This window comes from Gorilla gorilla, chromosome 9 (assembly GCF_029281585.2).
Source record: "Gorilla gorilla gorilla isolate KB3781 chromosome 9, NHGRI_mGorGor1-v2.1_pri, whole genome shotgun sequence".
NCBI classification, from domain to species: Eukaryota; Metazoa; Chordata; class Mammalia; order Primates; family Hominidae; genus Gorilla; species Gorilla gorilla.
Genome location: NC_073233.2, coordinates 126,820,372 through 126,846,052, shown reverse-complemented (window position 1 = coordinate 126,846,052; position 25,681 = coordinate 126,820,372). Strand labels below are relative to the sequence as shown.

Sequence of the window (25,681 nt, the reverse complement as noted above, 5' to 3'; positions counted from 1 at the left end):
TAGTAGAGACGGGGTTTCACCATGTTGGCCAGGCTGGTCTTGAACTCATGACCTCAGGTGATCCGCCCGCCTCTACCGCCCAAAGTGCTGGGATTACAGGCGTGAGACACCGCTCCCGGCTCTCTGTTTTTCAAATGGATTTTTTTAGTCTGTGACATTGATTTAAACTTACTGTTAAAAAATATATTTCTTTGGCCTGCCCCCTGTGCAAGGAGGAGGTTAGTATTTTACATTTTATAGATGAAGAAACCGAGGCTTAGAGGGATGTCTGGTTCATAAAATCACAAAGTCAGTTAGTGGTGGGGCTAGAGTGAAAAACCATCCATCATTTGAATCATCAGCTTGTGTACCCTCTCTGCCTTCTCCCTAACTGGGTCACTAGACTGTGTGCACATACACTTACCCAGTGTGAGGGGCAGCAGCAGAGCTCAGAGCGGAGCTTCAGAGTCCCTGCCCTGGGTTCAGTTCTGGCTCTGCACTAACTGGCTGTGTAACCGTGGGTGAGGAACTTATTTCCTCCTTTGTTAAGTGGAGTGTGTGACACGTTCCTCCCAGGGTGTGTTGATGAGATGAAATCACACCTGTTAAGTCCCCAGCAGAATGCCAGGCCCATGGGAGCCTGTGGAGAGGACACATTTTCTCTGTCCCTGCTCTCCACATGGTCACCACTCTTGCCATCATGGAAACCAGCCTGGTGAGAACACCAGATACTGACATCAAATGTCCCTGTGGGCACGAGCTGTAAGGCTGTGAGCATCAGTGGGAGGGGGTATCAGCTGGTCCTTCTTGTGTCTAGACCACTTAGCCCCTTTCCCTGTCCTCTCTCCTCCTGCAGATTGTAATGTAGCAGACCCAGCCATGGCGGCCCCACAGCTGGGTCCCGGCCAAACCACCCAACTGCCCCTCAGCGAGAGCAGCGTGCCAGGCGCCCCGCACGGCCCTCCTCCTGGCCTTCGGCCTGATGCCCCTGGGGGCGGGGGAGGGGGCGGGGGCGTCCCCGGAAAGCCTCCCTCGCAGTTCGTATATGTCTTCACCACCCACCTGGCCAACACGTAAGTGCCTGGTGGGCAGGCCAAGTCTCTCTCTCTCTCTGCCCAGCACCTCTCAGCCTGGGGTTCCGAGGGAGCCCCGTGCAGGGGCAGGGTGGGGTGGGTGAGGGTGGGGCTCCCTCCTGCTCACCTCTCTGAGCTGTCGGTGCCCCCCCTCTGTGCAGGGCTGCAGAGGCAGTGCTGCAGGGCCGGGCCGACTCCATCCTCGCCTACCACCAGCAGAACGTGCCCCGGGCCAAGCTTGACCAGGTGAGCGTGGCGCCTCTGTGAGCAGCAGGACTGGGTGGAACGTCCCCTTACCTGTCTCATGCTCTCTTTGTCCTTCCGCAGGCCCCTAAAGTGCCCCCCACCCCAGAACCGCTACCCCTGAGCACGCCGTCAGCAGGCACCCCACAGTCCCAGCCACCTCCACTGCCGCCGCCGCCACCCCCGGCCCCTGGCAGTGCCCCGCCTGCTCTGCCCCCAGAGGGGCCTCCTGAGGACAGCAGTCAGGACCTGGCCCCCAACTCGGTGGGAGCTGCCAGCACAGGTGGTGGGACTGGGGGCACCCACCCTAACACCCCGACAGCTACCACCGCCAACAACCCTCTGCCTCCTGGAGGAGACCCCAGCAGTGCCCCCGGCCCTGCCCTGCTGGGGGAGGCAGCCGCCCCTGGAAACGGGCAGCGCAGCCTGGTGGGCTCAGAGGGCTTGTCCAAAGAGCAGCTGGAGCATCGGGAACGGTCCCTCCAGACGCTGCGAGACATTGAGCGACTGCTGCTCCGCAGCGGAGAGACTGAGCCCTTCCTCAAGGGGCCCCCAGGAGGAGCGGGTGAGGGGGGCCCACCAGCACAAGCCCCCCCTCCCCCCCAGCAGCCACCCACGGCCCCTCCCAGTGGGCTGAAGAAGTATGAGGAACCCTTGCAGTCCATGATTTCACAGACACAGAGCCTAGGGGGCCCCCCGCTGGAGCATGAAGTGCCTGGGCACCCCCCGGGTGGGGACATGGGGCAGCAGATGAACATGATGATACAGAGGCTGGGCCAGGACAGCCTCACGCCCGAGCAGGTGGCCTGGCGCAAGCTGCAGGAGGAGTACTACGAAGAGAAACGGCGGAAAGAGGAACAGATTGGGCTGCATGGGGGCCGTCCTCTGCAGGACATGATGGGCATGGGGGGCATGATGGTGAGGGGGCCCCCGCCTCCTTACCACAGCAAGCCTGGGGATCAGTGGCCACCTGGAATGGGTGCGCAGCTGCGGGGGCCCATGGATGTTCAAGATCCCATGCAGCTCCGGGGCGGACCTCCCTTTCCTGGGCCCCGTTTCCCAGGCAACCAGATACAACGGGTGCCTGGGTTTGGGGGCATGCAGAGTATGCCCATGGAGGTGCCCATGAATGCCATGCAGAGGCCCGTGAGACCAGGCATGGGCTGGACTGAAGACTTGCCCCCTATGGGGGGACCCAGCAATTTTGCCCAGAACACCATGCCCTACCCAGGTGGGCAGGGTGAGGCGGAGCGATTCATGACTCCCCGGGTCCGTGAGGAGCTGTTGCGGCACCAGCTGCTGGAGAAGCGGTCGATGGGCATGCAGCGCCCCCTGGGCATGGCAGGCAGTGGCATGGGACAGAGCATGGAGATGGAGCGGATGATGCAGGCGCACCGACAGATGGATCCTGCCATGTTTCCCGGGCAGATGGCTGGTGGTGAGGGCCTGGCGGGCACTCCCATGGGCATGGAGTTTGGTGGAGGCCGAGGCCTCCTGAGCCCTCCCATGGGACAGTCTGGGCTGAGGGAGGTGGACCCACCCATGGGGCCAGGCAACCTCAACATGAACATGAATGTCAACATGAACATGAACATGAACCTGAACGTGCAGATGACCCCGCAGCAGCAGATGCTGATGTCGCAGAAGATGCGGGGCCCTGGGGACATAATGGGGCCCCAGGGCCTCAGTCCTGAGGAGATGGCCCGGGTTCGGGCCCAGAACAGCAGTGGCGTGATGGGCGGCCCGCAGAAGATGCTGATGCCTTCACAGTTTCCCAACCAGGGCCAGCAGGGATTCTCTGGAGGCCAGGGACCCTACCAAGCCATGTCCCAGGACATGGGCAATACCCAAGACATGTTCAGCCCTGATCAGAGCTCAATGCCCATGAGCAACGTGGGCACCACCCGGCTCAGCCACATGCCTCTGCCCCCTGCGTCCAATCCTCCCGGGACCGTGCATTCAGCCCCAAACCGGGGGCTAGGCAGGCGGCCTTCGGACCTCACCATCAGTATTAATCAGATGGGCTCACCGGGCATGGGGCACTTGAAGTCGCCCACCCTTAGCCAGGTGCACTCACCCCTGGTCACCTCGCCCTCTGCCAACCTCAAGTCACCCCAGACTCCCTCACAGATGGTGCCCTTGCCTTCTGCCAACCCGCCAGGACCTCTCAAGTCGCCCCAAGTCCTCGGCTCCTCCCTCAGTGTCCGTTCACCCACTGGCTCGCCCAGCAGGCTCAAGTCTCCTTCCATGGCGGTGCCTTCTCCAGGCTGGGTTGCCTCACCTAAGACGGCCATGCCCAGCCCGGGGGTCTCCCAGAACAAGCAGCCGCCTCTCAACATGAACTCTTCCACCACCCTGAGCAACATGGAACAGGGTGAGTCAATTGCGCAGGCAGGCAGGCAGGCAGGCAGGCGCTGAGCAGTGTGTCCATGCTGGGGCTGGGCAGTGAGTGAGTAAGGGCCTGTGTACCACGGGCCCAGAGGTGGATGGCTCTGCTCATGGGGCAGATGATGACATTTGTGGGCTTTCTCAGGGGGTACCACGTGAGTCTCCCAGGCATTTTGAGTGATCGTACTTGGGGCCTGGGATCTTCCCCTTGCCTGGGGCCCTGAGGCTGCAGGAATTGCTTGAAGACTGGTGGGCTCTGGAGATAGTGGGGGCCTGTGGGTGTGTCTGAAGGACCAGGTGATTTGGGGAACTGACCGCTTCCTAAACCTCCCCAATATCCACAGCCAAACTCATCTGCCCCTCCCCAGTCACCCCTGCTCTCTTTGTCTCCCCGTTTCTGTAGGTACCCTCCCGCCTAGCGGCCCCCGGAGCAGCTCCTCAGCACCTCCCGCCAACCCTCCCAGCGGCCTCATGAACCCCAGCCTACCATTCACTTCCTCCCCAGACCCCACACCTTCCCAGAACCCCCTGTCACTGATGATGACCCAGATGTCCAAGTACGCCTTGCCCAGCTCTACCCCGCTCTACCACAATGCCATCAAGACCATCGCCACCTCAGACGACGAGCTGCTGCCCGACCGGCCCCTGCTGCCCCCCCCACCACCACCGCAGGGCTCCGGGCCAGGTGCGAGGACAGGCCAGGGCCCCAGGGAGGCCAGCTGGTGTGGGCACTGGGAGTGGGGAGCACAGCTGTGGTTGTGCTGGCTTTTTTGTCCCTCTGAAGGCCCTGGGCGTGGGGGTGGAGGCTCCGGGATGCTGTTACCACTCGCTGGAGTCATTAGGGAAACCCAGACCAGAGCACTCGAGTGGTCTTTCCAACACCTGGTGGTGTGTCTGGCGAACTGGGCCAGAACTTGGTCTCTTGGCTTCTAGCATCAATGCCTCCAGTCCCTTCCCTCCCAGCCAGGGGAAGCCAGTGGTGAAGACTCTGACCCCTGGCACCCCCTGGCTTGGGAGTGGGGAAGGCCTGAGCCCTGCACCCTCCCCGAGCTGGGCACACCGTGCCTGACCCCCTGTCTTCTATTCCCTACAGGGATCAGCAACAGCCAGCCCAGCCAGATGCACCTGAACTCAGCCGCTGCCCAGAGCCCTATGGGCATGAACCTGCCAGGCCAGCAGCCCCTGTCCCATGAGCCCCCGCCCACCATGCTGCCCTCCCCCACCCCTCTGGGCTCCAACATTCCACTGCATCCCAATGCACAGGGGACAGGGGGGCCCCCTCAAAACTCCATGATGATGGCCCCAGGGGGCCCCGACTCCCTGAATGCCCCCTGTGGCCCGGTGCCCAGCTCCTCCCAGATGATGCCCTTCCCCCCTCGACTGCAGCAGCCCCATGGTGCCATGGCCCCCACTGGGGGCGGGGGCGGGGGGCCTGGCCTGCAGCAGCACTACCCGTCAGGCATGGCCCTGCCTCCCGAGGACCTGCCCAATCAGCCGCCAGGCCCCATGCCTCCCCAGCAGCACCTGATGGGCAAAGCCATGGCTGGGCGCATGGGCGACGCATACCCACCGGGTGTGCTCCCTGGGGTGGCATCAGTGCTGAACGACCCCGAGCTGAGCGAGGTGATCCGGCCCACCCCAACGGGGATCCCCGAGTTCGACTTGTCGAGGATCATCCCCTCTGAGAAGCCAAGCAGCACCCTCCAGTACTTCCCCAAGAGTGAGAACCAGCCCCCCAAGGCTCAGCCCCCCAATCTGCATCTCATGAACCTGCAGAACATGATGGCGGAGCAGACTCCCTCTCGGCCTCCCAACCTCCCAGGCCAGCAGGGCGTCCAGCGGGGGCTCAACATGTCCATGTGCCACCCCGGACAGATGTCCTTGCTGGGCAGGACAGGTGTGCCCCCACAGCAGGGGATGGTGCCCCATGGCCTGCACCAGGGGGTCATGTCCCCTCCACAAGGCCTCATGACCCAGCAGAATTTCATGCTGATGAAGCAACGGGGCGTGGGGGGCGAGGTCTACAGCCAGCCGCCCCACATGCTCTCCCCGCAGGGCTCCCTCATGGGCCCCCCGCCCCAGCAGAACCTCATGGTGTCCCACCCCCTTCGGCAGCGCAGTGTGTCCCTGGACAGCCAGATGGGCTACCTCCCGGCACCAGGCGGCATGGCCAACCTGCCCTTCTAGAAGTCGCTGCCGAGGCTGGAGCCGGGGCAATGTTGCAAATACGATAACCTTAACAAAGTTCTTCCCTTCAATGTTGGGATGGCCTGGGTCGCGGGGTGGGGTGGAGGGGGTGGGAGGGGGCTTGTGTAGGGAGTGGCATTTGTGGAAACCAGATGTGCTGGCAGCTTAGGGGGAAGTGGCAGTGTGGGGTGGGGGATTTTGCATTGGGGTTGGTTCCATTTCGGCCACCAGGACTGCCCCTGCCCCACTCCTCCCAATTCCTATGGAGCCTCTCTATTTTACCTCTTTCCCTGCATCCCTGCACCTGCCACGCCCCCTTCAGCTATGCTTTTGGAGTCCTGGATGGGAATCTGGGGGGAGAGAGGAAGGACAGGTCAGGTCTCCCCCAGCCCCTTCTGCTCCTGTCTCCTCGTGTCCGCATTGCTGGAGCTCCACCTCCCTCTTGGTTTCTCCACACCCGCCCATTTTCCTTCTGTCTTTACCTGCTTCGTATCCTTTCCCTGCTGATGTGGCTGACCCCTCTCCCACCCCTCCCTGCAGGCGGCTGGCCAGGTGGGCAGGTGCCAGCCGGAGCTGTAAATAGAGCGCTGCGCTTTTGTGCTGGTTTGTGCGTGTGCTGTATTTCTGTGTTTTGATAGAAGTCACACAAAAAAAAAAAGGATAAAAGAAACCCTTCCCCCCTTATTCAAGTTATTGCTCCCTCCATTCCCCTGGACCCAGGGACGTGCAGCCCTACACGGCCACCCACTGTTTGCAGTGTCTCTGGGTCCCTAAGGGATACCATTCCTGTCCCGTCCCCAAATGGTAAGATGACGTAAATGACCCACTCCTAAACTGAGGTCAGACCACCTAGGCTCCCACCTGGTGAGCCCCTAGCAGGGCTGAGACCCCCAGGGCGGCAGCCTGTCTGCTGCTGAGTGATTCAGGGAGAACATGTGTGCACGTGCATGTGTGTTTGCCCACACCGGTGACACGGGGCCCTGGCTTCCCACTTTGGATGCCCGGGCATCCGCTGCTGCTACATCTTAGCCAGAACTTGAAGTCTTTTGTCCCAGTTTGGGATGAAGGAAAGGAGGAAGAGGCGGTGGCTGTGTGGCCCCCTTGAGTGGAGCCATGGAAGGGGTGGCATGGTGCCACTGGGGCCTGTGGCTGTAGTAGCCCTGGGCCAGGTAATCTCCAGGGCCCTGACTTTTCCAGAGGCTGCTGCCACCTACTTCTTATCAAAGAAGGGGGAGAACAGTTCATCTGAGTCAGTGCACCTCCCCTCCAGTCTCTACTCCCTGATGATGGAATCGGGGAAACAGCATCCTGCCGCCTCCTCTCTGCCTGCCCACTCACCGGCAAGGTTGTCCCTCTGCCCAGGGCTCAGGGCCATGTACCAGATCTGTCTGTGCCCACCCAGGCACAGCCACTGCCTCCCCCTTGGCTCCCTGCTCCTACCCAGGAGAGCTCCCTATCCACCTTTGGTCAGAGCTGAAGCCATATACGACTGGGTGTTTGTCCCCTACTTTGGCCCCAGGAGTAAAAAAACTTCTCCTTTTCTCACTTCCTTTCCTGCCTCGGGAGGTGGCAGGACAGTTCCCTGGCTGAGGCCTTTTGCGCCCCACCTCCAGGACCAAGGGCCATTCTAGACAGGGTGTCTTCTACCAGGACCCGTCCCTAGCCTTCCTGGCCTGGAGGGCCTGGTCTCGCACTGGCAGCTGTAATACAAAGGGAACTCGCCCCACTTCTCCCAGCCTGGTGCTGTCCTCTCAGCCCACCATCGGCCAGGTCCAGCGCTTCCTCTGGGGCTGACAACAGGCCCCTGACTCACCCCGGTCACCTCCCAGGGGCCATGGCCAGGGCCTCTGTGTTTGGGGGGCCACTTGCCCTTCATCCTGCCAGGCGCTTTGCCCGCCCTGCCTCAGCCTGGGCCCTGTGCCCTTGAGCCCTCCACCCCTGGCCCAAGACCCCCCCAAACTGTCTGACTCTGTGTTTCCTGCCCTGAGGAGAGAGGGGTCAGATTGCAGCGGGCCAAGTGCCCTCTCCGTCCCCTCTCCTCCCACCCGCGCCACAGGCCAGCCTACTCTTCCCTCCATCCATGGCCATACCCCCAGCCATTTTGTACCATTATATAAATATATATATAAATATAAATATATAAATACAATATGTGAAGACATCTTCTTGGTTTTTATTTTGAAACAATTTTTAGGCTTGTTCCGGGGGTCTCTGTGCTGCCTGTACTGTATTGACCTGTTTTATAGGTGCCTTTTTATTAAAAAGAAAATTCAAAATCCAGCCTCTTGCCTCTTTGCATCTGCTTCAGACTCCCCCATCGATTACCCAGCTTGCGAGGAGATACTCAGAGAAAAAAGGGACGTCTTAGGGCTTCCTCGTTGTCCTGCCGTGAAGACACTCTCACCTGAGCCACAGCTGTTATTTCCCCAGTGGGGCCTCCCAAGGAGCTTGGCTGCTTGGCTTGAGTGGGACAAGGGCAGGGGTCCCTGACTCCCCACCCGATCAAAGGCTGGGGAGGTGGGAGGGAGCACCCAGAACTGCCGGACGGGCCTCCCACACCCCAGGTGAGCAAACAAGCACGGAGCAGCTTCCTGCGGTTCCATCTGAGTGACATCCTCACAGGGGCAGGGCACGGCTTCCTGGGGCCTGGGGACTTCCCTGCCTCAGTGTGTTTCTTACACTTCCCTGCCTAAGGTGATGCCACGGAGGGGATGGTTGAGATGACTCCCACGGGCCCCTTCTAGTCCACCTTTCTCCGTTCCGACTCTGAGTTTCCTCGGGTCTGTAGCTTATGGGAAGGGAGTGAGGAGGGGACAAGCCAGCCTCCTTCCCCATCAATGCCCACAACCTCCCATCCCCTGGACCCAGCCACCCTAGGAGTTCTCCACCCCACCCCATCTCGCCTGGCGGAGGGGACCGCCGGGTTTGATTGATCCGTCTCCCTCCTTGGGGTTCGGGAAGAAAGCTCTTTTCTTTCCTCTGTCGGGTTTCTTTCTTGCTTCTCGGCCTTCACGTTTCCTCGGGTCACTGGCTGGCCTCCAAGGGCACCTAGAGTCGGCCCTGCCTGCAGACCACCCAGGATCCGGTGACATGGGGTGGACCCAGCGCTGTTTCAGTCAGAGCCAGGGGCAGCTACCTGAACTCAACCAGTCTGAGCTTCCTGCTTGGTCAAGATGACTGCAGGCTTGGGGGCCTGGCAGAATGTCTGTGTTTTTAGGGACGGAGTTGTCTGAAGGCCACACTCTGCTGCCAGCTGGCCTTTCCTCAGCCTTAACCTCCACTCATCCCCTGGTGCTCAGCTTCTGGCTTTGTTTGACAGGAGGGCAGGAGGAGAGAGGGGAAGCTGTGGAGGTCAGCAGCCCCTAAGTTGATGGAGTGTGTTCTGGGAGGAGCAGGTGCTCCCCGTTGGCAAGGGCAGAAGTAGAAGTTGTTTCTTGAACACTGGATGATTAGGATGGGAGGTGCGTGAGGTTCTCTCAGCCCAGAGGGGTGCAGATGGGTAAGGACAGCCTTCACTGTGCCTTCGAGCTGCTTTCCGCTCCCTGGGCTCCAGCCTAGCCCCAGGGCCGGCAGAAGAGCTGGCAGGGATGTTCTAGAAATGAGGGTTGGTTCCTCTAGCTACCCCAAATGAGGATACTCCTAGGACACTCTTAGCCACGGTGAGCCCTTAGGATCCCAGCTCCTGTTGGAAGGAGCATCCAGCATCACTGCGTGCCCCAAGGAAAAGCAGCAATAAAAGGGGACGCTGGGACCTAGAACGTGGTGAGAGAGGTGGCATTCTCTGACTCAGAGAGACTGCTCCTGCGCCAGCTAGGGAAGAGCTGGCACAGGGAGGCAGGGCCGGTACAGCCCAGCTTGGTCAGGAGCCGCGACAGGTCACTGCGGAACTTCACGCCGGCGAAAGTGTAGAGCATGGGGTTGAGGCAGCAGTGGGCCAGGCCCAGGAACTCACACATGGTGATGGCCACGGGGAGAGAGCCATTCAGCTTGCAGGTATTGTCCACGGCCTTCAGCCTCGCCAGGGTGTCCAGGAAGATGACGATGTGGTAGGGTGACCAGCAGAGGAAGAAGATGCTTGTCACCAGGATGGCCACCCTGACTGCCTTCTGCCGCTGAGGGCGCCGCTGGGCCTGGCGCAACCTGTGCACTACCCCCACGTAGCACCAGCCCATCACCAGCATGGGCAGCAGGAATCCCGCCACATGGTAGAGGAATCGGGAGGTGAACCAGGCATGCGTTTCTGCTTGGTTCTCTTGGGAGAAGGTGCAACGTGGCAGGGAGTTGTTGTGATGGCCTTGGCTGACTTTGGCAAAGAGAATCTCTGGCAAGGCAAGGAGGAAGCCCACCAGCCAGATGGTCCCACAGGTGATGTGGATGGAGAGGAGGCGGCGGTGGCGGTAGGCATGGACGGCGTGGACAATGGCCAGGTAGCGGTCCACGGCGATGCAGGCCAGGAGCAGGCTGCTGCAGTAGAAGTTGACTTTGTGCAGGGCAATCACAGTTTTGCAGAGGAAGGTCCCCAGGACCCAGCCCACAGAGCCCTCGGCCACGGCAAAGGGCAAGATGAAGACCAGCAGGAGGTCGGCCACGGCCAGGTGGAACAGGAAGGTCTCCGTGGAGCTGCGTGTCTGCCGGTGCCGCTCCAGGATCACCAGCACCAGGACGTTGCCTATCACGCCCAGGAGGAAGATGAGGCTGTAGGCCACGGGCACGAACACAGCCTTGAAGGAGGCCATGAGGGGCCCCTCTGTGGCAGGGCAGAGATGATTTTCCACCAGGGAGGTGTCATTATAGTTGTCCAATCTGTCCAGTTCCCAGAACTGCAAGGGCAAGGAGACGGGAGGGTGAGGACCTAAGGACCTGTCTTTCCTCTCTGAGAGGAACCCTAGCTCTCTTGGAGGTTTTTCCTACATAGGGCCCACTGACCAAATGTCAAGTTTCAAATTTCAATTTTGAACAAATCACTTTGTCTTTTCCAACTTCAGTTTTTCGCCTGTCAAAGGGACCGCATTCCTTAGAGTGGTGGTGCAGATGAAGGGAGGCGTGCGGGTGGCTGAGCTTTGTAAGTGCTGAAGGGCTGGACCCCATAAGTCAGCTTGTGTTTTTGGGTCCTCATGTACGGAAGCCTGCAGCCTTGGGGGCTGGAGTCACAGGACTTCAATTTGGGGAATGGACCTGCTTGGTACAAGGACCCATCTGTTCCAGTTCTGAGCAGAACAGTCGGGCACTGCAACTTAGCATTGTGCTGGGGACTAGGGGCGGGCGGGTGCTGACGTGGCCTGCGGGCTCCCTCCTCATGGGTCTTCCTGTTCCTGACTGTCTCTGTTATCACTGAAATGGCAGTAATAGCCTCCCATCTGGTTCAATATGCACAACCCGCTCAAGGTATGTAATATTATTCCTATTTCACAGATGTGTCTTGCTAAAGATCAGGTTTGTGTGAACCGACGTTTATCTACTTCCAAAGCCAGTACCTCCCACTGAACAACCCTGCCTGGGCTTCCTTCTAGGGGCAGCAGATGCAGGCTCCCTGCTACTCTCCATCACTGGCAACCTCCCTGCAGCTAGGAGCACTCAGAAGCAGAAAGCCCAGAGGCAGAGAGAGGCAGGAGAAAGTGAGGGCGACACGGGGAGACTGGCAGGAGAGAAGGAGAGAGCCTGCTCCAAGTGCAGGGGGTGTGCCCGTGATGTCTCCGGAAGTTCCCTCCTCCCCATCCTCCTCTTCCTCTCCCATCACCCCCCCTCCATCACCCCAGCACTCAGGTTGTTTACCCAGCTAACCACAAAGGAAGACATGTGCCTGTTTTCACACCTTTCACTCACAGCTGTCCCCTGCACCTGTTCCTCCTCACCTCCCAGCTCTGTTCTTCCCACCCTCCCTACCCAAGCCCCTCCCCAGGCAATTCAAAACCAATTATAACCAACCTATGTGGATTCAAAATGGCAATACTATAAATGATGAGCCCAGGGAGGCAGAGGATGGGATGGGGTACTCTGTCCACCAGGCTCCGGGTGGCTTAATGGTGCCCCCATTTCAGGAGAGCAAGGCACCCCCACAAGGAGGGGATGATCACACTGGGTGCCACAGGGCTTTCTTGCCTCTCAGGAGCCACAGTTGTGGGTCACACACTCACTCCTAATGCTGAGCAGACCCATTCTCCAACCTGGGTCTTTCCTTCTGGCTCTGGAGGAATGAGGGTCTGTGAGAAGGAGGTGTGGGAGATACATCAGTGCAAAGGTAGAGCCATCTGCCAACCCTTCCCGCAGCATCCCTCTGCCATTGCCTCAGTCCAGTCTTCCTTCTCTTCACTCTAATGCTCAGGAGACCATCTCTCCATGGGTCCCATCCCCACCAGCTTCTCTACTCCTGTCCACCTCCTGCACAGAGGACAGGGTAAGTTTTCTAAAACACAAATCCCATCGCATCAGTGTTCTGTTTAAAGTCCTTTACTGGTTCCCCATCACCTATAAGCAGTGGTTTTCTTCTGTTTTTTGTCTTTATCTTATTTTTTCAATTTCACTTTTTTTTTTTTTTTTTTTGAGGTGGAGTTTTGGTCTTGTTGCCCAGGCTGGAGTGCAGTGGCACGATCTCGGCTCACGGCAACCTCTGCCTCCTGGGTTCAAGCAATTCTCCTGCCTCAGCCTCCCAAGTAGTTGGGATTCCAGGCATCTGCTACCACACCTAGGTAATTTTTTTGTATTTTTAGTAGAGACAAGGTTTCACCATGTTGGCCAGGCTGGTCTCAAACTCCTGACCTCAAGTGATCCCCCCGCCTCGGCCTCCCAAAGTGGTGGGATTACAGGCATGAGCTACCATACCTGGCCTCAATTTCACATTTAATAGCAAAGTCAGCTATAAGAAAAAGTCATATTTGTGATAATGTTCATCAATAGAAGATTGATTGGTGTCTGGGCATGGTGGCTCAGGCCTGTAATCCCCGCACTTTGGGAAGACAAGGCAGGAGGATCACTTGAGCCAGGGAATTTGGGACTGCAGTGAACTATGATTATGCTGCTACGCTCCAGCCGGGGTAACAGACCAAGACCCAGTCTCAAAAAAAAAATAAAAAAAAAGAAAAAGATTGGAGTAAGCCAAACTTAGTGCCATTCACACATCGCTAAATTTCAGAACTCCTGGGCACAGTGGCTCCCAGCACTTTGGGAGGCTTAGGTGGGAGGATTGCTTGAAGCCAGGAGTTCAAGACCAGCCTGCATGACATAGCGAGACCCCATCTCTACAAAACATTTTTTTAAAAAATAAAGTTTAGAACTCATTGCAGAACATCCCATGCAGTAGGATTCCATGGAATTTCTCCCCCAAACACACACCTTTGTTTTTGTTTTTTGATAGATAGTGTCTTGCTATGTTGCCCAGGCTGGAGTGCAGTGGCTATTAATACGTGTGACCATAGCACACTACAGTCTTGACCTCCTGGGCCCAAGTGATCCTCCTCCTGCCCCAGCCTTCTGGGTAGCTAGGACTGCAGGTATGTGACAACAGTGCCCAGCTCCAAGGACTTTCTTTAGAGTACCCATGACTGTGTGTGTGTCACAGGGTTCCCCTGGAGTGGGGAGTGTTTGTTGGGGCTCCAGGCTCCCCTCCTTGACTTTAAACTAGAGCTCTCCACTTTTGACTTGTGCAGTGCTTCACACATAAGCTTTCATTGAAGAAAATGGTTCTACTTTCATTTGAAAACCATGGACCTGTGGGAAGACGTCTAACCTCCCAACACAGCCTTTATGTTCTTCCCAAATGTATATTCCTCTGACCTTTCAAACTTTGTCTTCTATTAATATATTATTGCTCTAGACCACACCCCGGCCTTTCCCCAACACCCCAACACATTCCTGTCTCTGCTTGGCCTTTTCCTTCTGTCTAGCAGGTCTTTCTTTCCAAATTTGCCTATCTAATTTCCACCCTTCCTCCAAAGCCGAATTCAATCCCATCTTCAGACATCCTTCCCGGCTCCCCTCTTGGAATTCTCTCTTCTCCTTATGATGCGTGTGCATTTATTACAGCACCCAGGGTTGGGATGACCACTTTCTAACCAGATGGCAAGGTCTTAGAAGCAGGCCTTCTGTGTCTCCCTCCCAAGGCCATGTGTTCTACGTAGGACAGACGTGTGCTGACCTGCTCTGGAAGCAGTTTCCCAGAGAAGGCCAGGAGCCCTTATAACCTGAGACTTAGGCAAGTGCCTCTGCAGGGACTCACTCCGTAATCTTCTGCATTCTGCCTTCTCCCAATAACCTTGACGGCCTCGATCCTAGATCCTATCTTGAGTGCTCTCCCTCTATTGGGAGCTATTTCCAATACTGTCATTGAGCACACCCACTTGACTAATCCTGGAATTCAGCAGTCTTCACTCAGAGCCAAGCCGTTCAGACGGGGAGGAGGGAAGCAGGGCCTGGGGCGGTCAGCAGGGCTGGACTCCACCTACCTTGGCCGTGCCTGGGTAAGGGCTTAGGTCCAGCCAGCCTATCTGACCCACAAAGCCCTGGGTTTCTGGGCTTGTCCTCCACACAAGTTCTTGCCCTTCAAAGGTTCCAGACTGACTGAGTTATTGCTCATCTAAAGTCAATGCAGTGGGACATCTCCCTAGGGCTCCCATCTCCTGAGAACCAGATTCAGAGGGGGCTTGGGAGGGGCCTGTGTCTTCCTCCTTGCCAAGAGGTATTTGTCTGGCAGCGTTCAGACAGGGTAAGATGGGAGGAAGCTGGTTTGAGGGGTGCTGGGAATTGACAGCACGTCTCAGCAGGAGGTGTCAAACAGACGTTTTGGGGGTTCGGGAGTGGCACATGTTAAAGCCACTTCCCACACATAGGAGTTCTAGCTCCCCCAATCTCCCCCAAACTATGGAGAGAGGCAATAAAGCAAGGTTGGCTCTGGCCTCATGGGAAATTGAGGAATCAGGAATCCTGAATACCATGGGGCATGTGCTGCTGAAGGAAGCCCTCCAATCCCATGCCCAGAGGGAGCACAGGGCAGACCATTTGCGTGAGCGGTGTGCCCATTCTTTGACATGAAAAGCTTCTGAAACCCGAGGCCCTCGTGCACACACACATTCTTGACAGCAACATGCACCTTGCATAGACACAGGTGCCAAGACGGGCCACACCAGCATGTGGCCTAGACAGGCACCCAGCAGACAACAGCCTGGTCATAGGCCAGGGCCGCATGCCCCAAAGAAGGCAAGAAACACAATGACCATAATGAGGCTGAGAGTGGAGCTAGAATCTAGTTAGAAAACTGCTGTGAGCACTGGGGAGGAGCAGGGGCTGTAACAGTGTCCAGTATTGAGGGGCTTAGGGGGAGGTGGGGGGTGTGTAAGGAGATGCAAAGTGCTTGGCCTGTGGTAGGGCCCAAAATGTTACTCTTCTCCTTCCCTCCACTGTAGGATGCAGGCTCCTCCCTGGATAATTAAGTCTCCAAGCCCCACCTGACTTCTCCAAATAATGAGGCTGCCCCACTGCCCAGCAGTGGCCAGCATGGAGCTCAGCTCACATTTGCTAATGGGGATTCTATGTCAGCAGGTGCATTGGGCAGGGGTGTCTAGCATGCCTCAGGGATCTATCCTGGGTCCCCTCCTCTTCAGTACTCTCAGCCCAGCTTTGGGGGCACTCTCAGGCAACACAGAGTTCTTTACAAGCTGGAACCGTGGGTCCAACCTAACCAGATGAAATTGCATGGGGAAAAATATACAAGCCAGGACTCAGGTTTAAAACATTACCCGTCCAGGGATAAGTTAGGGAGGACCAGGTAACAACAGTTTGTGAGAAAGACTTGGGAGTTTGTCACCTACAAGCTTAAGATGAGTCATGGGAGTGACGTGGCCAGCAGAAGGGCCACTGTTACCTTCATCTAGGTGAACAGAGGCTTGTAAGTGGGCAGCTGACACCAGCCCAGTTTGGTTGGTCTGGACAAGGATGACCACTTTGTTGAGGGGCTTGGAAAACCCTGCCTGTAGAGGAAATTTTCAGGTACCAGGGGTGTAGTGTCTGGGACAGAGAAGACTTGAGTCCCTGAGGGCTGATGTCAAGGCTTGGAAAGAAGCTCCATGGGCAAGAGGGCAGCAATGGACTCTTGCTATGAGCTTCCAGGGGGCAGTCTAGAAGGACTGGGCAGAAGCTGAGGGGGTAGCGTTTCAGTCAAAGGAGGGAGAACTTTCTAACAGACAGAACTGTCCAGCAATGAGATGGTACCTTTAGGAAGGAGAGGAACGTTTGAGCTCAAGTGTGTGGGAAGAGATTCCTGCCCTGGGAAGAAGCAGGCTGGACTCTGCCTTCAAATGCCCCTCGCTCCCACTCCCAGATTCTCTGTCTGTCCTGCCCTGCCTGGGGCTGAGCTGGTTCTCAGCATGATCTCCGTCTAGCTCAGTAGCCGGAGACTTGGTATTTCTAGTCCATTCTGCCGCCAGTGAATGCCCCAGCCTGACCTTGCTTCTCAGCCCCAAGGAGGGGGCAGGGCTGCCTGCATGCGTGGCTTACTCAGGCCGAACCCCAGGACTCCAAGGCCTGAGTCATGCTGGCCGCGGGAGGTGTCTGCACACAGACGCCAGTCATTGCTCTGGCCAGGGGGAGCACACAAGCTCCATATCCTTTTATGTCCCTGTGTGGATATTCCCAGCCGAGAGTCAGGAGCTGTGAGTGGGGCTGGCCAGGGTATCTGTCATTCCAGCCTTCAGTGGCTTAAGGGGTGCAGGGGTCTGGAGAAATGAGACTGGGCTGTGGGTGAGGGTGTAGGTCCGTACCCCTTACCACGTCTTTCTTCAGGAGGCCCACAGCCCCTAAAGACCATCTGAGACTCTGGCTTGCCATTTGTCACATCTCCCTTGCCACCCCCACAGCCTTCAGGGACAAGTCTGTGAGACTCCTCTTTCATCTCTACCCACGGGTTTTGGCCATCAGAAGCAGGTACTGTGCTGGATGTGGTTTTAGGGGGAGAGTTTAAGCTACTCCAAGCCTCTGCAGCAAGTCTTTAGGCTTAAGGGAGCCCCACCTGGCACCCCAGCGTCTCTTTGCCCTGTGGATACAGAGTCACACAATCCAAAATGCAGGCAGACAGGCCTCCCAGCTGTGTGTGGCAGCCTCTTGAAACCATCTCCTGGGTTGGAAATATTTTTCCCCACCACTCTTGAAAGAATGCTCATTCTTGTGTCCTGATTCTTAGGTCCACATATGCGGCCACTGTTTCTGCCGTTCTGCTAGAGGAGTGGGATCAGCTGCAGCCTGCGTCCCTGGGGAAAGCAAGAGTTCCTGACGGAGACTCTGCAGTTTGTACCCCCGAACCCATATTCACTTTGACCCTGACCCATCCTCAGCTTGGCCTTGGGGCTCTCCCTCATCTTTGACCCTTCCAACTACACCCCAGTTGGGCCTCCTCTGCTGGGGTTCCTCTGGGACTTTTGACCTGGTTGTGGGGGGCGGGTGGAGAACCTCCCTTTCCCCTAGATGAAGCCCAGAAACAGCCTGAGCTGGTTTTGGTTCCTCTTCTTCACACCTCCATGATGAAATGAGATGGTCCACGTGGACGGGCTGTGTCGCCTGTGATGCTATGGTCACACTGAAGTCATGATGTGTGGTAATTGTCTATGGAGAGGGGTCATAGAAAGCCAGGCTCTGGGGCTTGGACCAGCTTCACCGTGCGCTATAGCAGCTTCCCCTCCCGGCTGGTGTGCAGGGTGGGGCTGGAGGTATAGTTTATGACCAGCCTCTGTGGATGCCCCAGCCCAGGCCCTGGTTCTGTTGGAAGGAGGCTCTCAGATCGAGGGTCGCATAGACATGGTCTGCTCTAGGTCTGCCAGGATCGGCCTTTCCAGCAGGATGGGTCCCTGGCATACCCACCCCAGGACCTGGAATCTTCTTGTTCCTGGTTCTTAGCCATCTAATTTTTTTTTCTATTTGGACCATTCATTCATGAGAATTAGCAGCCCCTCCCCACCCCCCAGCCCCTGCCTTAAAGAAGTGGACATTTTAAGCGGCTCGACTTGGTCTTCGAGTTCAAGAGGACAAATGGAATACAGAACGACCAACCTGGCTTATGGCCAGGAGCCCCCAGTTCCTTTTTTTTTTTCTGGCAAGTTTGTGTAACCAAAAGGCCCCAGTTCTTAGCTCAACATTAGAGTGTAAAACCCAGTGTTCAAGGAATGTGAACCAATACTTGGTATGGGCAAGGACAAGGAGGAGAATAGGAAGCAGAAGGAATAGAAGAACCCAGACTAACTCCAGAGGAAAATGGTGAGCTAAGACCTTTACTGCATCACAAGTCAATAAATACTTATTGAGAAGCTGCTACATGCAAGATTCTCCTGCCTGTACCACTATGCCCGGGGTTTTTGTACTGTGACACTGAGGGACAGTCTGCCAAGCTGCTCACGGCCCTTCAGTGAGTGGGTGGGGGCGGAGGAGAGGGTCTGTGTTCTGAGGGGACATTGGCCCTGGAGACAGGGTATGTAGGAGATTCGTGAAGGGGGAACGAGGCACTGGTGGCTGGCTGAAGAGCTCCAGAGCCCAGATGGTTCTAGGACTCCTGGGCTCCTGGCTAGACCCTGAGTGAGGGATCCAGATATAGGAATGCCTGGCTGAGGATCACTCATTTGAGGTGTGACATGAAGCAAGTCACTGGGTCCCTTTCCCCCAGATGTAGGTTTTCTTGGGACATGCCCTGCTGCCCCTGCCCCCTGCCCCCACCTGTCCCTAGTAGGTCACTCAGTGAGGTGAGGCGTGCAGTTAGGGGAAACTCTTAAGGTTTCTCAGAAGCTGGGACCCGCCGGGTCTCCAGTTGGTTACTAAGATATCCAACTGGGTCAGGGCTCGTGGTCAGTTTGAAGCTGCAGGCAGAGGAAGACGCCCAGTAACCTAATCAGGCGAGGCCAGCGGCTGTGACCGGGGGCCAGGGTGGGAGTACATTGCCCCTTTGGGGCCGCGGGTTTTTAGTCTGATTTGGGGTATTGCCCAGACTCTGTGATTAGACTCAGGGCAGCTTCATGGGCTTGCAGCTGGGGCAGTCACACGGGGCCTGCACCCAGCAGAACCCCCCACAAGGTTTAGTGCTCTGCTGTTGCCTTCTCATTTATAATAATTTTTCAACAAGGGGCCCCACGTTTTCATTTTGCATTGGGTCCCACAAATTATGTAGCAGGTCCTGGTTAGATGAATGGTCCGGCTCTGATTCCACCTGTGGTTTGGATCCGAGGGGCCAGGCTTTGGGTAGTCAGCCCTTCTGCCCACTTTCTCCCCGTGTCCTACTTACACTTCCCAGCCTTGGGATCTGGGCAAGCGAGAGGCGGGCTTCTCCGAGCAAGTCTGGGAACACGGTTGGTGGAACTACAAAGTCCACTCCACAAAGTCCACTCCACAAAGTCCACTCCAGCCGGGGGAGCAGGAGGGAGTCAGACAATATCTCAGGGTAAGTTTGGGCCAGGAGAGTTGGTAGGAGCCAGGGTTTGGCTCCTTCACGATCTAACCCAGAGTGCAGCCCCAAAACAAGTCCTCTCCCCAGGGGGAGAAAAGACCGTGAAGAAGTTTCCAAGAAACCCTTACAGCCAGCCTCTGCCGTCGGCTCACAAGGAGCCCTGTGTTTCTCTGGTTGAGCTGCTCCACACACACACACATCTTCTGGGAGCCCAGTGACAACCAAGTCAACTGCACCACTACGCTTCACTGGAGAGACTTGAGTGGTGGCAGCGTAGTGCAGGAGACCATTTTCTTAGCCCACCCAAGAAACCTTTCCAAGAATACCTTATCTCTAGAGATTCTACAACAGGTTCCAAGACATTTGTCAGATTAACAGTTTTCTCACCCTGCTCCCTGACTCCAGCCTGCTGGGATCCTCTTCCTTGCTACCATCTGGTCTCACATTTCCTCAGTTTAGCACATAATTGTTGCCTAATAGCTTCCAGTGAGTGATTTTTTTTCTCTGGCCAGAGCAGAAGCTATTTGAGGGCAAAGACCAGGTCCTCAACTTCTCCACCCAACACAGAATGTAGTGCCCTGATGATATAATCATATGGCGAGAGACGAACAGCTGTGCATTCATTGACTGATTAGCAATGCCAGCCTCCTTACAGTAAGAAAACCTCCAAAGTACTTTCCTGTCTAGTTCCATATTCCGACCCTAAGAGAAAAGGAGAGAAAGAATGGAGAGGTGAAGTATCCTGTTCCCAGTCACATAGCAACTCAGAGGAGGATGCAGGGCCTGAACTCGTGTCTTCCAGCTTCCTCTAAAGGATGTCTACTAAGGACAGCAGCTCTCCTTATCTGCTTCTTCCACAGAATGGAAAATAAACTCTTAAAGGGCGGGAGCTGACTGACCTGTCTAGATTTTACAGATCCACAGTGGGAGAGGATTCCCACACTGTCCCCTCTCCCTTGGACTCTGGCAAAGGATGTTAGAATTCCAGACAGGGCCTCGGCGACAAGAAGCTACCCGTGTCTACTCACCAGGTCCTCCAGGTTCTCGAGGTCCATTTCCAGCATTAGCGGGTAGTTCATGGCTGTGCCGGCTGTGAGTCACCAGACTGGTCACTGTCTTATGTTGAGAGGCTCCCCGCCAGGTGCCTCTAGAGAGGTGGCAGCCGTCAGCTGCAAATTTAAGCAAATGAGCTGCGCATCGTCTCCTGAGGCTGTAGGGCCGCGACCTGCCTCACAACTCATCACTTTTTTTTTTTTCCACTGGGTCTTTTCTGTTTTTTTGAAGAAAGAGGGAAAATCCCCCACAGCATCAGTGCTAGTCAAGCATTTCAGCTTTTTTCCCGGCAATAATTGTCTCAACTGGGGCCTATGACTAGTTTAAAGGCTGCCCTCACTTCTCCTCCCTATACCCCCAATAAGGGGCTCACAACTTGTAATGAAACCACCACGCAAAGTCAGCAGGTTGATGAGGGAAACTCCTGATCAACAGAGAACAGGAGAAGAGCTCTCCCAGCAACCTCTCCTCCAAGCCACCTCCAAACCTTCATTTTCCTCACCACTAGGGTGATCAACCATTCCAGTCTGCCGAGGACTGAAAAGTCCCTTGACTTGGGAAACCCCTAAGTCCTGGCAAGTTAGGGCACTTGGTCACACTACTTGCCACCATCCTTTTGCCCAACAGAGGCAAAACCCCTTCCCTTCTCAGCTCAAGTTCAGAAAAGATAGGTTAGAATTTTTCAAAGGGAACAACAGTAAAACAATACTGGAAGACAAAAATGAAATCAACTTTGGAAGGCCGAGGCAGGAGGATCGCTTGAGGCCAGGAGTTGGATACCAGCCTGGGCAACATAGCAAGACCCTGTCTCCAAAAGAAAAAAAAAAGTGAAATCACCAAGAAAAGCACATAGTTACAGAGTCATTTTCTGACTCAAAAATAATGATGTTCTATCTATAAATTTACTTTGTTTGCTCATAAATTATTAACCTCATAGACTACCAAGCTAGAGAGGGCTTCAGAGATCATCCAGTCTAACCCTCAATCTTTATTCAGGAGGTCCGTGAGGCCGAGAGGGAGAGCAACTTACCCAAGATCCCACAGCTAACCAGTGGCAGAGCTGGGACTTGAACTCAGGTCTTTTGACTCCACCTTTAGTGTTTTCTCTACTCCAGGCTGCCACTCTTGCAGGCACTCATAACCTCTGTCCTTTCCCTCAACTCTGTCCTGTCTGAGGGCCCCTTCCTTTAAGAAGCCGTTTTGTAGATGTTGATCAATTTCCCTTCCAAGTCTCATTTTGTGGCTTTTTCTTCCAGAAGTGGGCATTTCCTCTCTTGATCCACAATGATGTGAGAAAGATGACTGCACGCACAGAGGCACCCACACATGGTGGCTGCTTCTTGGCCCCACCCCCACCCTTGTTATCACACTCCCTTTCAGCCAAATCGCCCTTTGATGGGATCCTACTACCCTTTCCAGTGCCCTCCTTCACCCTCCTCCATATTCACCTTCCCTCTTTCCCCTCTTCACACCTTGCTTACTGAAGATGCTTACCCCACTGCATCCCCAACAGATGCATCATTCTTTTTTTTTTTTTTTTGAGACAGAGTTTTGCACTTCTTGCCCAGGCTGGAGTGCAATGGCATGATCTTGGCTCACCACAACCTCCACCTCCCAGGTTCAAGTGATTCTCCTGCCTCAGCCTCCCGAGCATCTGGGATTACAGGCATGCACCACCACGCCCGGCTAATTTTGTATTTTTATTTATTTATTTTGAGACAGAATTTCGATCTTGTTGCCCAGGCTGGAGTGCAATGGCGAGATCTCAGCTCACCACAAACTCCACCTCCCGGATTCAAGCAATTCTCCTGCTTCAGCCTCCCGAGTAGCTGGGATTACAGGCATGCGCTACCACGCCCGGCTAATTTTGTATTTTTAGTAGAAATGGGGTTTCTCCATGTTGGTCAGGCTGGTCTTGAATTCCTGACCTAAGGTGATCCGCCTGCCTCAGCCTCCCAAAGTGCTAGGATTACAGGTGTGAACCACCGTGCCCAGCCAACAGATGCATCATTCTTAGGATTAAACAGCCTGAGGAGTTTCCAGCCTCTGTTGGTGGTATTGGGGTCGTTTCCTCGCTCTTCTCCATTCACTGCCTTTAGAAGCTGCTTTCAAAGAAGACGGCTTTCAGGACAAGGCATCACACTTCTTCTCCAGCACGTACAGTCCTGAAACCTCCAGGAGGAAGCTGCCCCAAGGTTTCCTGTGTCCCAAGCTTGCTGGGAACTCCTCATCCTTCCATTCACCCTATTCTCAATATCCCTGCCCCTCCAATCCCTTAGCATACTTGACTTAGCCTTGGCCACCCTGGCTAGGGACATTGATCAGGAAGGAGTACAGCATATAGAATCATAGAGGAATTGAAAGGAACTTTGGAATATAAACCAGACTATCCTCAACCACACCCCCACCCCCAGCAAATGCAAGATTCTCGTCACTGCATCCTTATCAGATGATCACCCAGAATCAATGAATACGAACATCAATGAAGGTGAGACATTTGCTCCTTTCAATAGATCATGTTTCAGTGGAGGATGGTTTCATGATTAGAAACTTATTCCTTATGATGAGTCAACATATGTCTTCCTGTAACTCCTCTCCAGAGGTCCTGGCTGTGCCTTCTGTCTGGACTGTCTGACTCCTCTTCCAATAAGCATCCTCTGAAGACAGCCAGCACATCCTGAGAGTCTTGTTGTCTCCCAAACACACTTCCACAGTGTCTTCAGTCGTTATTTGCAGACTTGGTTTCTGGGTCCTTTGACACCCTGTTTTTTGACCTCTGGGTGATTTCTGGTTAATGGCCTAGATATTATCTGATTAGGAAAAAATATAGGACGATATGCATTTCCTTGTTCAAGACTCTATACTTGGCAGGGCATGGTTGCTCATGCCTGTAATCCCAGCACTTTGGGAGGTCAAGATGGGAGAATCCTTTGAGCCCAGGAATTTGAGACTAGCCTGGGCAACATGGTGAAACCCTGTCTCTACAAAAAATTCAAAAATTAGCTGGGCATGGTGGCATACACCTGTAGTCCCAGCTACTCAGGAGGCTGAGATAGGCGGATCGCTTGAGCCCAGGACGTTGAGGCTGCAATGAGCCGTGATCACACCACTGCCCTCTAGCCTTGGTGACACTCAAAAAAAAAAAAAAAAAAAAGATTCCATACTTCTATAACTATGTAACTACAATACAATTGGACTGTCCTGCAGGGTCCTACTCCTCTTAATAACATGCCTAATGGATTTCATTTTGAAGGTTCTGGGCCATTGTTGCAACCTATAAAGGGAAATTTTTCTGATCCCAATTCTGTCATCTGGTGATGTGATAACAACATAGATAAGTCATCCTTGGGTCTATCCAAGTCCTGATGGCAAATATTGACAGGATGAAGCCAAAACCAGAACCCTGCTTCATGCCATTAGAGACTTACTATACCCAAAGGTCAGGAAAGACTTCATGGAAGTCTTGGCCACTGGAGGCTTGGAGAGAGTGAAGGCTTGGTGTGCCTGGAGAGGGGGACAGGGTGGACAGTGTGGGACATGATGAGAACTGCTTGGAAAAAATGTGTAGAAAGAATTACCTGGCCGGGCGCAGTGGCTCACGCCTGTAATCCCAGCACTTTGGGAGGCTGAGGTGGGTGGATCACGAGGTCAGGAGATCAAGACCATCCTGGCTAACATGGTGAAACTCCGTCTCTACTAAATATACAAAAAATTAGCCAGGCGTGGTGATGGGTGCCTGTGGTCCCAGCTACTTGGGAGGTTGAGGCAGGAGAATGGCGTGAACCTGGGAGGCGGAGCTTGCAGTGAGCAGAGATTGCGCCACTGCACTCCAGTGCAGGCGACAGAATTACCCGGGCATGGCCGGGTGCAGTGGCTCACACCTGTAATCCCGGCACTTTGGGAGGCTGAGGTGGGCAGATCACGAGGTCAAGGGATTGAGACCATCCTGGCCAACATGGTGAAATCCCGTCTCTACTAAAAATACAAAAATTAGCTGGGTGTGGTGGTAGGCACCTGTAGTCCCAGCTACTCAGGAGGCTGAGGCAGAAGAATCACTTGAACCTGGGAGGCGGAAGTTGTAGTGAGCCGAGATGGCACCACTGCACTCCAGCCTGGCGACAGAGTGAGACTCTGTCTCAAAAAAAAAAAAAAAAAAAAAAAGAATTACCTTGTGCCTGGCACATCATGGGCCTTCTGTGTGTGGTGGTGTGGCTATGGCAATAATGATGATGAGATAGGGCAGGGGGAGGAGTGAGGAAGTGGTTGGAGCATGTACTGGACAAGGTAGGAGCTGCTCTTATGGCCTTCTCCTCTCCTACTCTTTCCACGGTTCTCTATATTTTCCACATGTGCTGTAGGTCTAGAAGAAGAGTTTTGGGGGGAGGCTTAAGACTGCTTCTCAGGTGCTGTAGCAGCAGGCTCTGGCCAGTAGTTTCAGCTGTGATGGTTTGGGCAGCAGAGAGGTAGCCTACCAGCTTCTCTATGGCTGACTCAGGCGTCACACATTAGACACATCTGTGACTGTCACCTGAAGTCTTTGACTTTTTGGGCCTATTCAGAGATCCCATTCTTCTCTCCAGATGGTGAACACACTACAGCTTCCCAGGGTCTACTTGTGTTAGCCTCTGATCTTTGATAGTCAACTGTTTGCCCCCAGTGGTAAATACCTTCTGACCCTGAGGCTTTTTCTTTTTTTTTTTTGAGACAGGATCTCACTTCATCACCCAGGCTGGAGTGCAGTGGTAAGATCATGGCTCACTGCAGCCTTGACCTCCTGAGCTCAAGCCATCTTCCTGCCTCAGCCTCCCGAGTTGCTGGGACTACAGGCACATGCCACCTCACCTGGCTAATTTTATGTTTTTTGTCAAGACAGAGTTTCACCATGTTGCCCAGGCTGGCCTTGAACTCCTAGGCTCAACCGATCCGCCTGCCTCAGACTTCCAAAGTGCTGGGATTACAGGCGTGAGCCACCATGCCCAGCAACCGTGAGTTCTAATATTGTTTTGAGAAGGCTCAGAGAGTTACTGCCTCTGCTAGAAACCATGATCTTACAATCTTCACACACATAAAGTCAGACTAGCTCCCTAGGATAGAGAGGGCAATGCTTAAGCTGCGATCCTTTGCCTTTGAAGAGGAGATGTCAGAGGTTCCATCTGTGTGTGACAATCGGATGGGAGAGGACCCTTCCAGGTCAGGCAGCCCAGGTTTTATTTCAGTGTGCAACTTGTTTATATTTCACCTATGCAGGATCCCAATCCCCACCCCATAGGCAGTCTAATTGAGGCTAAATTGTTTTCTAGCCTTCTCGTCAAAATGACCACTGGAGGCTGAACGTGGTAGCTCACCT

General features: G+C 55.0%; 2 protein-coding genes across 5 annotated transcripts in view; one reads left to right on the top strand and one right to left on the bottom strand.

Annotated features, from left to right (window-relative positions):
* BCL9L (BCL9 like) overlaps positions 1–8,150 on the top strand; it is a 29,876-nt gene extending 21,726 nt beyond the window's left edge. For all 4 annotated transcript variants that reach the window (XM_019037349.4, XM_019037348.4, XM_031016459.3 and 1 more), the window contains 5 exons: positions 836–1,052; positions 1,214–1,298; positions 1,380–3,669; positions 4,087–4,368; positions 4,777–8,150. In XM_019037349.4, coding sequence (XP_018892894.1) covers positions 836–1,052; positions 1,214–1,298; positions 1,380–3,669; positions 4,087–4,368; positions 4,777–5,870 — 3,968 coding nt within the window. In that variant the 3' untranslated portion in view covers positions 5,871–8,150. The remainder of the gene's footprint in view (positions 1–835; positions 1,053–1,213; positions 1,299–1,379; positions 3,670–4,086; positions 4,369–4,776) is intronic.
* CXCR5 (C-X-C motif chemokine receptor 5) lies at positions 8,015–20,410 on the bottom strand. Its single transcript, XM_004052235.4, has 2 exons — positions 20,310–20,410; positions 8,015–10,690 (listed from the first exon to the last, which is right to left on the bottom strand). Exons 1-2 carry the CDS (start codon positions 20,358–20,360, stop codon positions 9,623–9,625), a joined length of 1,119 nt encoding a protein of 372 aa, XP_004052283.1. The 5' UTR covers positions 20,361–20,410; the 3' UTR covers positions 8,015–9,622.
* Positions 20,411–25,681: the final 5,271 nt, after the last annotated feature.

Coding starts and splice junctions, on each gene's coding strand:
- CXCR5 (XM_004052235.4), bottom strand. CDS start 20,360: ATGAACTACCCGCTAATGCTGGAAATGGACCTCGAGAACCTGGAGGAC. Junction 10,691..20,309: donor TCGAGAACCTGGAGGACCTG/GTGAGTAGACAC, acceptor TTGCCCTTGCAG/TTCTGGGAACTGGACAGATT.